Below are 18,248 nucleotides of genomic sequence, written 5' to 3'. Positions count from 1 at the left end.
TACATGCCATGTACATGCGGGAACCTCTCTGTTGAAACTCCACTCTCCAGTAGAAATGTGAATTGTGACAAAATGCTCTCCAAAAATGCCGGCATTATCTTTAAAAACCTTAAGAATTTGTCGATAACGGTAGTCAAAATATCTAGCACAAGTAACCGCGTCTGACTAAATTAAACGATATCTATATTGGGTTGTTAAACTGTTGGCTTTCTCTTCCGAAATATCTTTAGAATCAACAGTTTTGAGACAATGACCAAAAGCTCAGCATTCGGGTGACCTTGCGCAATAGTTTAAAAATTTAATTTTCGAACTTGGTGTGACCATAATCCGCCGCCGCAGCAAATACATATTTCAGTAGGGCCCTTATTTATATTTTAAAAATAAATGTTTTTGAAATCTTAAATTGCCATTATAATCAGTTTCTATAACATTATTTTCTCTCGTTAATTGGATTCGTTGGGACTGCCTTTCGTTTTCAATTTGCCTATTGATCGGGTTATCTCTTAAAAGGCGAACTGGACTTTGTCTAAGACGTCTCTGATTCAAAATTTCTTCCCTCATACCCCTTCTACTAAGCTGTCGACGTTGTGTTTCTCTGTCACGCTCCTCTCTCCTTACTTGAGGATTTCTTGTTGCATGTTCTCTTTGCATTTGATCACAAATCTGTTCTAAATTCTATACTCAGGATTTCTTGTGCGAAGTTCTCTATGATCCCTAGTGTTCCTACTTTGGTCATCATAACGTACCTCGGGATTTTTTCGACGAGACCTATTACCTCGAGTATTTCTTATTTTCTCTTCAGAGCGAATTTGTGGATCTTGCCGCCCTATTCTATGTTGAACAGTATTTACAACTTGCTCAACATATCATATCTCGGGGTCTTTGCGCCAAGATCTATGACCTCGAGTAATTCTCAACAGAGATCTATGACCTCGAGTATTTCTTATTTGCTCTTCTTTGAATTTGTGGATCTTGCTGCTTTGTTCTATGTTGAACAGTATTTACAACTTGTTCAACATATCGAACCTCGAGATTCTCACGCCGAAATATATGTCCCCGAGTATTTCTGTTTTGCTCTTCAGAGCGGATTTGGGGACTTAGACGCCTTGCCCTATGTTGAACAGTATTTAAATTTTGTTCAAAAGACCGTACCCCGTGATTTTCCCGCCTGGTTCTATGTTGATTTGTATTGATAATTTGTTCGGACGGATCTACGATTAGCGTGACTTACAGTATCTTGAGTTTGCACGAAGAACTCTCATACGTCTTCTATTCTGAAGACGACTTAGTAATACAGATTTTCTACTTAATCTAGGCATAACTTATAAATAATAAATGGCTTAATATATAAAATACTTATATAATGCCGTCCGTCCGGGTGTGAAAAGCCTCTGTATATAATAATACTTTAAACACTATATAAATAATACACTAAAATTAGTTTGAATAAAGCACTTTTCTGTTAAAGAAATCTAGTGTAACTGAAACTACAAACACAGTGTACTGATATTTATTATACCTTCTCTTGCAACATGTTGCTACAGAGTATAATAAATTTATTATGGTATAATTTTGTACACACAGCTTACGTACTTTTGTATAACTATATATTACATAGATATTCACTAACATAATAATACAGATTATTTAGTTATATTTATATTTTAGAAATTAGTAGTTTATTTCATTGTATTGAAATTAAGTGCTCGGAAAATCCCTTCGTAAATTGCTTTTGCCTAATGCTTTTTAAAACAGGGATCTATGGTACCTATTTGAAAGGTCTGCTCATGAAGGCTAAATTAACAGTAACTTACATATAATTAAGTATGTAGATTTTCTTCTTTCTGTTTTAATATCTAAACCTTTCATAAGCTGCCAACGGCGCTGGGTAAATCCAAAAAAGTACTTAAATGTAATTTTCTTGAGTTTACAGTTCACCTCATGACCTTCATATTAACATGTGTCGCAAAACTGAAATAATAGATAATAGCATTTTAACCGATGGGGTCGCAGTTTATCTATTACCACATAAAAAGGATCTTTAGCCCTTTTGATACTACACTACTAATATTTATCTCACGCGATTTTTTCTACAAAGATATTTTTGCTCTATACAAAGTCTAGCACTCTAAGAAACTTTTTTACATAGTTGTCTGGTATATTTTGTGATAAGTTCAACACGATGGCTAAGAAAATATACCTATCCACTGATTATCACCAATTATTATAAGAAATATTTGTATATAGAAATCTTTATCTATCTCGATTAGTTTTAGGTGATGCAAGCAACCGTTTGGTGAACAAAACTATACTCTGTTGTAACATGTTGCGAAAGAATTCAACATTTATAATATTATTCGATTATTATTTCGTATCTTGTTTACTTATATTATTGATCATAGATTTATTTAGTGTCAATATTATTTTTTATCTCCGCAAGGTTAACTTTAACAAAAAGAAGCTATTTAACTCAAGCATGCTATATGTGATATAAACTGCACCAAAGGGATTAGATTTAATATGTGGGGTATATGAGGTTTCTGTTGTACCAGAGGAGCGGAAATCCGTATATTAGGGTTATAAGGTTTAAACAAAGGTCTAGACCAATTTTATTCATATGCAGCGATAAACCACATTATCTTTTAAGAAAAACTGAATTATACCATAGTAGTACATGTGTGCTGGGGAAATTCGTGGATCGATTTCACACATTTTCGGCATTAAACCATTGTATATCTATTTTACGTTTATATAAAGTCAAACGGAATTTTGAATTTTTTACACAAAGTATGTTGGAGCTAGGGTCAATATATCCCCGATAATGGGTACTAGGGCGGAACCGAGAATTTTATACTCTTGCAATTCGCAAGAATCAAAGGCCAGGAAATTCCTTCAGGTGTGGCAAAACCTACTATTAAAAAAATGTTGAGAAATAATTAAACATCCATTATTAAATGAAATCGTGATTAAATTACAATCAAATTTGGTATCTTCTTGACTTATATTAAAGGCCATAAACTTATTCTCAGTTTTATTGCTATATTTTAGTTTGCATCAGCGAAAATTATATTAAAAAAAAAACATCTTGAAGTGAGATATACATAAGTATGAATGTGATATTAACTCGAGCAAAGTGGCTAAATTTTATATTATAAGCTTATGTGGCAAACGCCAACCAGACAATCGGAATTCATTATATGAAGATGTGGGGCTTAGACCAAGGTATATACTAATTTCTTCTAATTCAGCGTCAAGCCGCATAATTTTTAAGAAATCTTATCCACTTAACTTGGTTAAATTATCACATTTTGATCAACTGAAACCGTTTAAAGTCAGGTGGAAAGACGAAAATCATATATATATTGGGGATAGAGAAAGATATTAATTTTGACATTGCTCAGTTATACTCGAGAACATATTTTGAAGCATTTTATATATAAAAAAAATATTAATACTCACTGACCGACATATTCGGCATAAAACTGGTTAGATTAACGAAAAGCGTTGTAAGTAGTAAATATATGGAAGTTGAGGGTAGTATTAATTCCGATTTTATCAATTTTTGCCAATACCACATACTACCAACATGACACAGACTACAAGTAATAAAATTCTCCCACTGTTTAATTAAGGTACCTCACATACCATCACCAATCAAATGGAGTAAAGTCAGACGAATGTTCGAAAATCCTGATATTAGTTACATGGTGGCTAGTTATTTAATTCCGATTCACCCGATTTGATCCATTTTAAGCACAAAAACACCTTGTTATGATTAAAACACGCTCTCTCATTTTCATTGAGATAACTCACATATTGGTCGAAATATGCGGTATAAAGTCACGCGGAAGTTCAAAAATCTTTATATTAGGTATATGAGGGCTATACGAACTATTGAACCGATTCAATCCATTTTGGACACAAAATCATACTATTATCGAGAGTTTCATTTATTTATTTTATTATATGAATTTCATTTATAAATTGTATCTTACACATTGAACGATATTTTTGGTAAAAAGTCAACTATAGGTACTGGGGTCCACAAATTCACCTTGGGCCTTAAACAGTTTTGGTTCGATTTAGACGATTTTTGGTCACAAGGTGGCATACTTTAAACGCATTATTCCCGCAAAGTTTTACCCAGCTACAATCATTGTTGCTTGATTTGTATAGTGGAAAGTGAAACAACCAGATGGAATTTAAAATTGTGTTATAAGGAAAATAGGCATGGTGGTAATCCGATTTCACCCATTTTCGAACTATAACATAGAAATACAAAAAGAATGTCATGTACCGAATTTGGTTGAAACCGGTTAAGCAGATCCCAAGATATGGGGTTTCACCTAAAAGTGGGCGGCGCCACGCCCGCTGTCTAATTTTGAACCCGGTTCCTATTAAGTCATCTCATACCATCCCTGAGTTAAAATTTAATGACAATGGTTTAATGCAACTGCAAAGGCCTGATCCTCATGTTGTCTCATAATTTCTGTTAATTCAAAGTATTTAAATAACTCCCACAAAGGGTAACCAACTAAAGTGCTGTATGCATCATTGGGATTAGGAGAGAATATCTATCTATCTCCAACAGGTGAGAGTTGCTTCAAATCACCAAACACTATTATCGGTATACCACCGAAGAGTCTATCTGTTTTGAAAATTTGTTTTAATCTCGCATCAACAGAGCTAAACATACGAGCACCTACCATCGATATTTCATCAATTATGATTTATTTTAAATTGATAAGTCTGGAATACAAAGAATTAACTGTGTCATTGCTAAGTGGCCTCAGTTCTCTATTCAACTGATTAACAGGTAAAGATAATATTGAATGAAGGGTCATTCCACCTATTTCGAATGCTGCTTTACCCGTAGGTACGCAAAGAAGAACTTTTAAGGAACTTGGATTGGATCCAGGTGTAGAATTGTAACGATTGTTAAGATCTTGATATATTGCAGATATCAAACGACTCTTTCCTACACCTGCTCATAAAATGGGCGATTTGTTTTTAGCTGGTGCGTCAAATGTGTCAAATAGGTTCTTTGCTTAGTATTTAGACTTTGAACTAAAGAAAATAATTCCTCAACTGGAATTAAAGGGGGTAGTTTAATAAGTCTAATATTGCAATCAGATTCAGTGCCATTATCTGTTGAATCTTCACCACGCAAGTCCAGCAATATAAATTATAAATAGCAAATTTATATTCAAAAGGCATAACAACCCAGCCTTCTGGTAAATTATCGTCTTCCCTCTCTTCATCATGATCACTGTCTTGTGCTCTTCCACTAGATTTAAAATATTTAAACATAGATGCAAAATCAGCTAAACAAAGAGTTTCTAACTGATCGGATCTTTGAAATTCCCCTGTTAGACTTGTTAATATGCATCCAGTATGAATTGGATATCCATACTCGCTCTATGGAGTTCCAAAATCAGATATAAGCGTTTATAAAACGATCCTGTAATTTTCTTTTTAGAAAAATTTTGGGTTTTGATAAACTTGATCTAAGGGCTAACAAATATTCACCGAAAGACATATTTATTCTACTATCAGACAGGAAATGTTCAAAATCTCATAATTAGAAATGTCTTCTGTAGTCATATTTGAATTTAATAGGTTTTGAATTTTGAAAAAGTTTTCCTTGTGTCTTTCTGAATTTTGACTTGTTTCTGTTAGAGGTAACAGTATTTGCGTTGAAGGCATTGGTGGATATGGTATACTAAAACGACAAAAGTGTTGTCTTCTTATTTCCCTAGTTCAAGACCGACTGTGGTTATGCTTTTGAAAACCCAAATAATTTTCTAAGTGGCTGACCGAACCACATATACTAATGACATCAGGGAATGTCTGAGGATCTTGAAGGTTGATCCTGGGAGCATTATTAAGCCAATACATGCCATGTACATGCGGGAACCTCTCTGTTGAAACTCCACTCTCCAGTAGAAATGTGAATTGTGACAAAATGCTCTCCAAAAATGCCGGCATTATCTTTAAAAACCTTAAGAATTTGTCGATAACGGTAGTCAAAATATCTAGCACAAGTAACCGCGTCTGACTAAATTAAACGATATCTATATTGGGTTGTTAAACTGTTGGCTTTCTCTTCCGAAATATCTTTAGAATCAACAGTTTTGAGACAATGACCAAAAGCTCAGCATTCGGGTGACCTTGCGCAATAGTTTAAAAATTTAATTTTCGAACTTGGTGTGACCATAATCCGCCGCCGCAGCAAATACATATTTCAGTAGGGCCCTTATTTATATTTTAAAAATAAATGTTTTTGAAATCTTAAATTGCCATTATAATCAGTTTCTATAACATTATTTTCTCTCGTTAATTGGATTCGTTGGGACTGCCTTTCGTTTTCAATTTGCCTATTGATCGGGTTATCTCTTAAAAGGCGAACTGGACTTTGTCTAAGACGTCTCTGATTCAAAATTTCTTCCCTCATACCCCTTCTACTAAGCTGTCGACGTTGTGTTTCTCTGTCACGCTCCTCTCTCCTTACTTGAGGATTTCTTGTTGCATGTTCTCTTTGCATTTGATCACAAATCTGTTCTAAATTCTATACTCAGGATTTCTTGTGCGAAGTTCTCTATGATCCCTAGTGTTCCTACTTTGGTCATCATAACGTACCTCGGGATTTTTTCGACGAGACCTATTACCTCGAGTATTTCTTATTTTCTCTTCAGAGCGAATTTGTGGATCTTGCCGCCCTATTCTATGTTGAACAGTATTTACAACTTGCTCAACATATCATATCTCGGGGTCTTTGCGCCAAGATCTATGACCTCGAGTAATTCTCAACAGAGATCTATGACCTCGAGTATTTCTTATTTGCTCTTCTTTGAATTTGTGGATCTTGCCGCTTTGTTCTATGTTGAACAGTATTTACAACTTGTTCAACATATCGAACCTCGAGATTCTCACGCCGAAATATATGTCCCCGAGTATTTCTGTTTTGCTCTTCAGAGCGGATTTGGGGACTTAGACGCCTTGCCCTATGTTGAACAGTATTTAAATTTTGTTCAAAAGACCGTACCCCGTGATTTTCCCGCCTGGTTCTATGTTGATTTGTATTGATAATTTGTTCGGACGGATCTACGATTAGCGTGACTTACAGTATCTTGAGTTTGCACGAAGAACTCTCATACGTCTTCTATTCTGAAGACGACTTAGTAATACAGATTTTCTACTTAATCTAGGCATAACTTATAAATAATAAATGGCTTAATATATAAAATACTTATATAATGCCGTCCGTCCGGGTGTGAAAAGCCTCTGTATATAATAATACTTTAAACACTATATAAATAATACACTAAAATTAGTTTGAATAAAGCACTTTTCTGTTAAAGAAATCTAGTGTAACTGAAACTACAAACACAGTGTACTGATATTTATTATACCTTCTCTTGCAACATGTTGCTACAGAGTATAATAAATTTATTATGGTATAATTTTGTACACACAGCTTACGTACTTTTGTATAACTATATATTACATAGATATTCACTAACATAATAATACAGATTATTTAGTTATATTTATATTTTAGAAATTAGTAGTTTATTTCATTGTATTGAAATTAAGTGCTCGGAAAATCCCTTCGTAAATTGCTTTTGCCTAATGCTTTTTAAAACAGGGATCTATGGTACCTATTTGAAAGGTCTGCTCATGAAGGCTAAATTAACAGTAACTTACATATAATTAAGTATGTAGATTTTCTTCTTTCTGTTTTAATATCTAAACCTTTCATAAGCTGCCAACGGCGCTGGGTAAATCCAAAAAAGTACTTAAATGTAATTTTCTTGAGTTTACAGTTCACCTCATGACCTTCATATTAACATGTGTCGCAAAACTGAAATAATAGATAATAGCATTTTAACCGATGGGGTCGCAGTTTATCTATTACCACATAAAAAGGATCTTTAGCCCTTTTGATACTACACTACTAATATTTATCTCACGCGATTTTTTCTACAAAGATATTTTTGCTCTATACAAAGTCTAGCACTCTAAGAAACTTTTTTACATAGTTGTCTGGTATATTTTGTGATAAGTTCAACACGATGGCTAAGAAAATATACCTATCCACTGATTATCACCAATTATTATAAGAAATATTTGTATATAGAAATCTTTATCTATCTCGATTAGTTTTAGGTGATGCAAGCAACCGTTTGGTGAACAAAACTATACTCTGTTGTAACATGTTGCGAAAGAATTCAACATTTATAATATTATTCGATTATTATTTCGTATCTTGTTTACTTATATTATTGATCATAGATTTATTTAGTGTCAATATTATTTTTTATCTCCGCAAGGTTAACTTTAACAAAAAGAAGCTATTTAACTCAAGCATGCTATATGTGATATAAACTGCACCAAAGGGATTAGATTTAATATGTGGGGTATATGAGGTTTCTGTTGTACCAGAGGAGCGGAAATCCGTATATTAGGGTTATAAGGTTTAAACAAAGGTCTAGACCAATTTTATTCATATGCAGCGATAAACCACATTATCTTTTAAGAAAAACTGAATTATACCATAGTAGTACATGTGTGCTGGGGAAATTCGTGGATCGATTTCACACATTTTCGGCATTAAACCATTGTATATCTATTTTACGTTTATATAAAGTCAAACGGAATTTTGAATTTTTTACACAAAGTATGTTGGAGCTAGGGTCAATATATCCCCGATAATGGGTACTAGGGCGGAACCGAGAATTTTATACTCTTGCAATTCGCAAGAATCAAAGGGGAGGAAATTCCTTCAGGTGTGGCAAAACCTACTATTAAAAAAATGTTGAGAAATAATTAAACATCCATTATTAAATGAAATCGTGATTAAATTACAATCAAATTTGGTATCTTCTTGACTTATATTAAAGGCCATAAACTTATTCTCAGTTTTATTGCTATATTTTAGTTTGCATCAGCGAAAATTATATTAAAAAAAAAAACATCTTGAAGTGAGATATACATAAGTATGAATGTGATATTAACTCGAGCAAAGTGGCTAAATTTTATATTATAAGCTTATGTGGCAAACGCCAACCAGACAATCGGAATTCATTATATGAAGATGTGGGGCTTAGACCAAGGTATATACTAATTTCTTCTAATTCAGCGTCAAGCCGCATAATTTTTAAGAAATCTTATCCACTTAACTTGGTTAAATTATCACATTTTGATCAACTGAAACCGTTTAAAGTCAGGTGGAAAGACGAAAATCATATATATATTGGGGATAGAGAAAGATATTAATTTTGACATTGCTCAGTTATACTCGAGAACATATTTTGAAGCATTTTATATATAAAAAAATATTAATACTCACTGACCGACATATTCGGCATAAAACTGGTTAGATTAACGAAAAGCGTTGTAAGTAGTAAATATATGGAAGTTGAGGGTAGTATTAATTCCGATTTTATCAATTTTTGCCAATACCACATACTACCAACATGACACAGACTACAAGTAATAAAATTCTCCCACTGTTTAATTAAGGTACCTCACATACCATCACCAATCAAATGGAGTAAAGTCAGACGAATGTTCGAAAATCCTGATATTAGTTACATGGTGGCTAGTTATTTAATTCCGATTCACCCGATTTGATCCATTTTAAGCACAAAAACACCTTGTTATGATTAAAACACGCTCTCTCATTTTCATTGAGATAACTCACATATTGGTCGAAATATGCGGTATAAAGTCACGCGGAAGTTCAAAAATCTTTATATTAGGTATATGAGGGCTATACGAACTATTGAACCGATTCAATCCATTTTGGACACAAAATCATACTATTATCGAGAGTTTCATTTATTTATTTTATTATATGAATTTCATTTATAAATTGTATCTTACACATTGAACGATATTTTTGGTAAAAAGTCAACTATAGGTACTGGGGTCCACAAATTCACCTTGGGCCTTAAACAGTTTTGGTTCGATTTAGACGATTTTTGGTCACAAGGTGGCATACTTTAAACGCATTATTCCCGCAAAGTTTTACCCAGCTACAATCATTGTTGCTTGATTTGTATAGTGGAAAGTGAAACAACCAGATGGAATTTAAAATTGTGTTATAAGGAAAATAGGCATGGTGGTAATCCGATTTCACCCATTTTCGAACTATAACATAGAATACAAAAAGAATGTCATGTACCGAATTTGGTTGAAACCGGTTAAGCAGATCCCAAGATATGGGGTTTCCCTAATATGATCCTTTGTACCAAATAACAGTCTTTGTAACTTATTGTGGAGCTTTGTTTTTGATTAATGGCGTTTTGTGGGCGTGGCAGTGGTCCGATTACGCCCATCTGCAATACCAACCGTCTTACGATACCAAGAAATAGGTGTACTAAGTTTCATAAAGATATCTCAATGTTTACTCAAGTTCCAGCTTGCACAGACGGACGGACGGACAGACAGTCACCCGGATTTCAACTCGTCTCTTCATCCTGATCATTTATATATATATATATATATAACCCTGTATCTAACTCGATTAGTTTTAGGTGATACAAACAACCGTTAGCTGAACAAAACTATTATACTCTGTAGCAACAGTATAAAAATATGTTGCGAGAGTATAAAAATATATACATGCTTAGGCAATTGACAAGCTTCGTCTTATGTCTTATGTCGTATTTCAATAGTCTTAAAATACGACACTTGTGAGCACCCCTTAATTGTTGTATGTCATAATATGTAATATTTCTACACTTTACCAGCTGGTAGTGAAAAATTAAGAATACAAAAATGCCACGGAAAAGTGACAAAAATAAAATTAAAGCTTCTTTATGTTGAAACGGCAGCATTTTGGTTCACATTGTAACCACAGAAACAACAAAATATTTTTATATTTCACTTTTCTTCCACTTAATTTACCTGAATATCGTGGTTTCTTTCCATATTATTAAATAAATTGATGAAATTTATTTATTTTATTAATTTTAGACACTTAAACGTCAACAATAAAAAAAAGTGAACAGATACAGCTGATAGAATGCCACACTCAAAAAACATATCTCGCCGTGGTGTATATGTCGTATTTCAATTTTGTATGGGAAACAACAACGGTGTAGATAAAAAATCAAAAAAATAACACAATATGACACCTTGCGAATACCCTAACTGTTTAAATACACTTATAATCATATGTATGTTTCATATTACAGAAAAGTTAAGGGATTACAAAACGAGCAAAACACGGCCTATTTAAAATTATTCTTTTTTTTTATATGAAAAAATTAAATATTATACTAAAACTTTTTATTATTCCAAAGATACATATTTTCCAAAGATTTAGTGAAATTTTTAAAGAAAAATATTCTAAACTCGGCCACTTAGACGTTATTTCCGGCAGTCCTTCGGAAAAAAGGTTTCACCGCGTTGACAGCAGAACTTCTTACAGGATCAGCCGAGGCAAAAAGAAAAAATACGTGTTTTAATTAAGACCATAAACTAGGTACTGGACGAAGGAAAACATAAAAAGTGAAAATTGTATGGTATTTTTGACAGACGCTTTTACAAAAAAATAAAAATTCGTGTGAAAATTTGTCGACGTTTTTTTTTAAATATTTGTAATTGAACAAAAAACAAGATCCTTCGTTCAAGACCTATGAATTATGTCTCGAAGACCCGCGTATGATTTCATTACGACCGGTTGAGTAGTTGGCGAGAAATTTTGAGAAAAACGTGTTTAAAGTTTTAAGCGACTATGGTATATAGCTGAACTCGAGGCAACTTTTCAAGGCCGTATTCTAGAGATGTTATAGAATATAACATATAATATATAATAAGACAATAAAAAAAATATTTTTTGAAGCCGTAAAACCCATGTAACCCCTTAAGAATTCAATTCAATTCAAATAACAAACTACTTAATTTTTTCGAGTCTCTAGTCTATTGGGTATATAGGAGCTAAGGGTAATATTGCCTCGTCTTTGCCCATTTTAGGCAGAGGTATGCATTGTTATTAAAATGAGATTTTCTCTTAATTTAAGATATCTTACATATTGACCGATATATGCGGTATAAAATCAAATAATGTCAAAAACCTTAAGATTTTAGGTGTAACATTTGACAACCTGTGCTCCTTTAATCCATATACGACCGCGTTTAATGCCAAAGTACAGAGCAGCAAAAAAATACTCAAGTAGCTAGTCAGCAGTTCCTGAAACCTTAGAAAGGAACGTTGTTGGAAACACACAAGGAAATCGGCCGGCCGCTCATCAACTACGCTGCACCTATATGGTCGTCCGGATGTAATGAAACTCAGACGAAGAACCTTCAGACCGGAATATCGGAATATTACATTCCGGACTATTACAAGATGCTTCTTAATGCTCCTGTTGAGCACCTAGTGAGGCCTGCATGCTTCCGGTCACAGAACACAATGCACTCCTCTCCAATATGGAATGATTTCGCAGAAACCGTAGTTGGAGTCAAACCACCACCCATATCCCACTCATCTAACACCCCTCTCCCTATAGTCCGATCCCGTCGTAACAGTACGTTTCCTGGGCATACCGTTAGATGACAACCATTTTGAACCTTACCTCCTAAACGGGGATTAGATAACATATACAACAATAATAACAATATTGTCAAGTTGTTAATTGACAAATCGCAAAAGTTTTAGGTACCTTTTTGTTATACATAAAAAACCAGATAAAATTATAATATTGGGTCGTTCATTAAGCAATTTCGTTTTTAGTGCAATTTAAACACGATTTTTTTTATTGTATTAAACGTTTTATGAAAAAATATATTCACCATTTTGATCGAATACCTTTTACAATCTTTCGGGCAAGAGATTGATTCCACGCTCATAAAATATTTGATCCTTGTAAGCACAAACTATTTCAAGTGGTTTTTGACGTTCTCATTTGAGATGAAGGTTCTCCCATCCAAAAAATTTTGAAGAGTCCGAAACAAGTAATAGTCTGAAGGTCCCAAGTCTGAATAATATTTCGAGTCATCAAACTTTTATGAGGTCTCTCATTGCTCTCTTCTGTTTGATACATCACTCAATTTGTCCAGCGGATCACAATACACTACAGAAATAATCGTGGTGTTGTCGGAAAAAAACTTATAGTGAACGTTCCTTTTGAAGTACAACATAACCTTTTTTTTGTTGGCTATCGGACTTCTAAATGGTTTGCGCTGGTTCATCTATTTTAGATCATTATCTCTTGCGCTTTAAATTCTTATAAACAACCCACTTTTCGTCGCCAGTAACCATGCGCTTCAAAATAAATCATATCTTGATGTTGGATAAGATTTCGTTCTGTAAGAACATGAGGAACCCGTATGTTAAGCTTCGAAATTAATCCTAGGCGTTGCATGTGGTCGTGAACGGTCGTGTTAGACAAATGGAATTTTTCAGCAATCTCTCGAGTTGTTCGACGATTTGCATCAACCAATGACTTTCTTATATCCACATTGGACGTGGTGCATCCTTCTAAATTGTTGGACCGAAATTTTCCAAACCAAATTTGGCTTTGACATTCAGTCAACACATCGTTTCCGTACTCATCACATAATTTTCGCCTTGCTTGAACTGCATTTTTACCCTTTTGATAGTAAAATATGATCATCTTCGATAGGAAACTAACTACTTATTCATGAGCCCCTTTTTCTTTAATTATATGCATGAAATTAAAGAAATGCGCGAATATATCAAATTCTTGACACTCAACACCTTATTTCACACTTTCAATTATAGTTAAATCTCTCATTTGCCACATATTAAGCACATGGTTGCCATTTGTGTCTATTTTTTAGTCAGTATGAATAGCAAGCAAGAAAGTATAAAATTTTAAGCGAACACATCTTAAGTTTAATTTTCATTCTAACATATACACACAGTGGACCAAACAAAAGTGTTGTACAGAGAGATGCTGTGACTTTGAAGGGACTTTTCTCTTAAACTCTTTCAGTTTTGAAGCTGCAAGCAAGAGTAACAATATGAGAAGCTTAATCATTTTTCGCATTTTTATAAAAATTTTCCAATATATCTAGTTTGATGTTAACGATTGCTAAAAAATAAAATTTCCCACTTTTGAACTACCAAAAAAAAAACTTGTACACTAATGTTGACTGCACTTTAAATGCAGCTATCAAGTAGGTACCGTTACTTTTGTCTGGTATTATTTGAGTATGGTATGTTCTTTGGTAACCGAATTTATTTTGTGCGATTGTAGTTTTTGAAGAAAAAATGGTGAATAAACAAACATCTAAAAATTTACAGGCTCAGTCAGTCAAATATTGACAAGAGAGCAAAATTATACGCGAAATAGGCAATATTTACAAAAAATGCATACTATTATTCAGTACATTATTGCTAAATTCAAAAGTTTCGTGGAAGACTTGATGGTACTGGTACACCCAAAACACGCCGCAGGCTGAAAGTAAAGTTGCTCGGGGTATCAAGAAACACCCCAAAATATCCGGTGTCGCTAACGCCAAGTAGTTGGGGTAAGCTGGCATTGCAAAAGGCCACCTTCAAATTGTTCGGAACTTCTTGGTTTCACCTAGTTTTTGAGCGGAAACATCATGAAACAAGCCACGCTTATCGAAGAGAAATATTGCGAAACGTTTATTATATCCCAAAGAGTATATTCACCGTGCTAACGAATTTTGGGATTCTGCAATTTTTACAGATGAGTCCAAATTTAATTTAATTGGATTTGATAGTCGTCGATTTTTATGGCTTAAGAAAGGCTAAGCGCTAAAAGCTAAAAAATTAAATACGACTATCAGCATGAAGGAGGCTGCATTGTGTGCTGTGTGGTGCAATGGAAGCAAATGACGTCGGTACCCTTGTTTTCCTCGAAGGAATTATGTAAAGAATGTAGTACTAGACAATATTAAAAAATAATTAGGCTTCGTCAGCAATTAAACTAAATTTAAATAGTGGCTACAACTTATATACGTTTTTTTTGTTTTCGAAATTGGAGTTATTTTGAATTCTTTGATTAGATCAGGAGATAAGTCACATCAAACAGTAAAACTATCTCCCTGTACAAGTTTTTTTTTGGTTCACTGTACATAATATTACCTACCAACCAGCCTAGCAGAGGCAAATGAAACTACCAAATTTGATTTAAATTATGTACGCAAACGCGAAGAAATGTTAATTCTTGCTTGGGATTAAAATTTTTATTTTTAATCTGGTTTCTGGGATTAAGTTTTTTGTTAATCCGGTATGTGGGATTAAAAATTGTTTTTTAAATCCGTATTTGGGATTACAAAAAAAAAATTTATTAAAATGTTAATTCAATAACTTTTTTAATACAATATAAGTATAACCCTGACGGACAGACAGACAGTCACTCGTAATTCAACTTGTTTCGGCATCCTGTTCATTTATATATGTAGATATACAAGTATATGTACATATTTGTATATATATAGTAATATTTATCTCGGTTAGTTTTAGGCGTTACAAACAACAGGTAGGTAAACAAAATTATAATACTTTGTATCAAGATGTTGCGAAAGTATAAAAAACGAATGCAAAAAATGTGTGTCCGTATTATGATGTCGGTTCACTGACGCAGCAATTCGACCAAATTCTATGCCAGCTTTATGCATTTCAATAAGCCTACCCCGCTCTCCATCTGAAAGTTCTGTACCACGTGGCACTCTTACTATATAATTAAAATTAAAAGTAGGTAATTAAACTTCTATGCACTAGATTTAATACCTTTAACTTACTTCTTTTTCAATTTTATCACTTTAGTTAAAATCAAAATTTAGATGTTGTCTGTAAACCTGCCAGAACACAAATAGATGAATTTGCACATATAATTATATTCTATGAACTATACAAATCGCAATGCCGTTGCATATTAACGGTACTACAAATGAGAATATTAAACGTTATACATAAACAAAATATCTGAACCAAGAATACTGCATTTGAAAAAAAATGTTACCGTTATAAATTCACGTATGTACTATGGGTTATTACAAGAGTAAACTTAGCTTAAATTTTAAATTGTTTTCTCACCCTTGATATTCGTGTATATTAACTATAACTATGTTTTGTATGTTTTTTGTGAATATGTATATTATTCCTACTTCCAATATACACTGTATTACTGTAGAGAATTACTTTGAATGCATCCATTCAAAATGAAAAATTAATATCTTTCAAAATCGTCTTTGCCTAACACACAATGCACACTAATGGTTGTTGAGTGTGTGGAAAATTGATTTAAAGCCGTCACCTCGCAAATATCGAAGAAAAGTTAGCTACCAGTTGAAGATCTCTTAACTAATAATATTTACTCATGCTTGTATTTTTGAAATTTAATATTATTGTTATTCTACTTCTTTTGCAGCCTATAACAGTTTGAACACAGCATTTTTGCCTGGTTCAAATCGGCGAGGTAAAAATAAATGGATCAACAAATTTACAGCCTTAACTATACGAAATTCTAAACTTCAAGCTAAGAAAGTACAATCTAAAATAGACTTTTTAATGAACCAAGAATGGAATGGCAAACAATTGTCTTTGTCTAAAACTCATTCCGAATCATATTCGCTATTTAGTTATAATCTGCAGAAACTTAACCCGTCCAAAGCCATTATAAAAGCATTTGAGAATGAAGATAGATTAAGCCGTGAAGATTTTTATGTAGAAAATCTCTTTGACGTCAACCACGTACAAGCTGGCTATTTGTTAAAAAATTGGCATGCTGTAGAGGGGCGTGAATTGTCTCCTCGAAGAACTAATCAAGGTCAAAACAAATCAAATGAATTTGAAAAATTCATGAATCAATCGTTTATTAATTTGGAAGAGCACTTCAAGGTGAAAAAAGATGCATTTCCTTTGAGTTTGATAAAAATTAGAACTGATAATGAAAAATGTAGTTGCCGTACAAGTATTACGGACAACCTTAAAAATTACAATAATAATGAAAATGTTGTTCAAAACAACATGGAGTGCATTGAACAAAATCATGTTTTATCTGAGCACGACACACCTGTAATAAATAACATCAGCATAGTACAAGATGATCAAAAATATAGTTCGGCACACAATAATATAAAGCAAGATTACTTAAGCCTCTCACAAAACTCTTCAGAAAGTTTTGCAACTATACCTAAGGGAGTTCGTATCCAATCGCCGAACATATTCGCGAGTTCAGAAGACGAGTTAGAAGGAGTTGATATTCCAAAAATGGCGTCTTGCAATGAATATGAAAAATTAAATGCATACAAAGAGAGTAAGTTTATTCGGTTTTAACCGTATATGCTTACTTAATGCATTAGATATTATAAGAAATAGTTGTTATGGAGATGTCAATAGCAAAATTGTTTTCTATACACGTTGTTTTTTTTATATTTTTGGTGGTAGCCCCTTTTACCCTTGATCACATTCAGTCAGTACTATTTTAGTGGAGTTATTGCATATATTTTTATTGCCCAGAGATATTCAGAAGGCTTTCTCAAAATAAATTTTTTCCCCAATGGCCCTCAGTTTCTGAGTGGTTATAGCCTGTTCTTCTCAAGTCTAGATGATATCATCGTTCTTTTTGCCGCCATTTCCACAAATATAGGGAGTGGAGTGAACTGCAGAATCGCCTCACATCTTGGCCACGTGCACCTGGCACATGCATCATATGTATGCATGCCTTAGCAGTTTGCCCAATTGTTTCTTAACTTTCGAGAGGGGAACCCTTCCGACGTAAGCTACTACATCATATGCAATTATTTACCTAACTATAATGGTGTACAATTATCTGGTCTATATTCTCAGGATTTACTTTCGAGCACACCATCAACGCTTTGGTGGTTTTCGCTATCGTGGAGTCCCCATGTATTTTGCACCATAGTCTTTGTCCTAGATATATTATTTCAGCTAACCGGCCGTTTCCTTACTGTTTAATGTTATAGTTCTCAGGATTGGAAACGATGTTTCCTCGTAAAGAGGTCTCCTCGTGGCGCTTTGTGCTCGGCAAAAGTTTCTATTACCTAACAAACTGTATACGTTATGTTTATACGCACCCCGAAGGTGGGTTAATTCCGCTCTGACTTCCTTCAATCTCCTGACAGCGGTTTTTGCTGCTGCACCGCATGAGCCTGTTAGCGTTTAGTTCAAGGAACTCTTTGTAGGTCAATCTGTTAGCCTTAGGTCACGCCCTAAGGAGCAGAGAAATTCCGAGAGCGAAGGTTCCGAAAAAAATCCACAATTGCAAGGTCAGACC

The 18,248-nt window shown here is 33.7% G+C and overlaps 1 protein-coding gene across 2 annotated transcripts in view; it reads left to right on the top strand.

Moving 5' to 3' along the window:
- mus312 (mutagen-sensitive 312) overlaps window positions 1-18,248 on the top strand; it is a 34,537-nt gene that overhangs the window by 11,180 nt on the left and 5,109 nt on the right. For both annotated transcript variants that reach the window (XM_070111520.1, XM_014241658.3), the window contains one exon: window positions 16,380-17,267. In XM_070111520.1, coding sequence (XP_069967621.1) covers window positions 16,380-17,267 — 888 coding nt within the window. The remainder of the gene's footprint in view (window positions 1-16,379; window positions 17,268-18,248) is intronic.

Source organism: Bactrocera oleae, chromosome 6, assembly GCF_042242935.1.
Source record: "Bactrocera oleae isolate idBacOlea1 chromosome 6, idBacOlea1, whole genome shotgun sequence".
NCBI lineage: Eukaryota > Metazoa > Arthropoda > Insecta > Diptera > Tephritidae > Bactrocera > Bactrocera oleae.
Note: the sequence above shows the minus strand (reverse complement) of the source record. Positions and strands in the feature narration are given on the sequence as shown.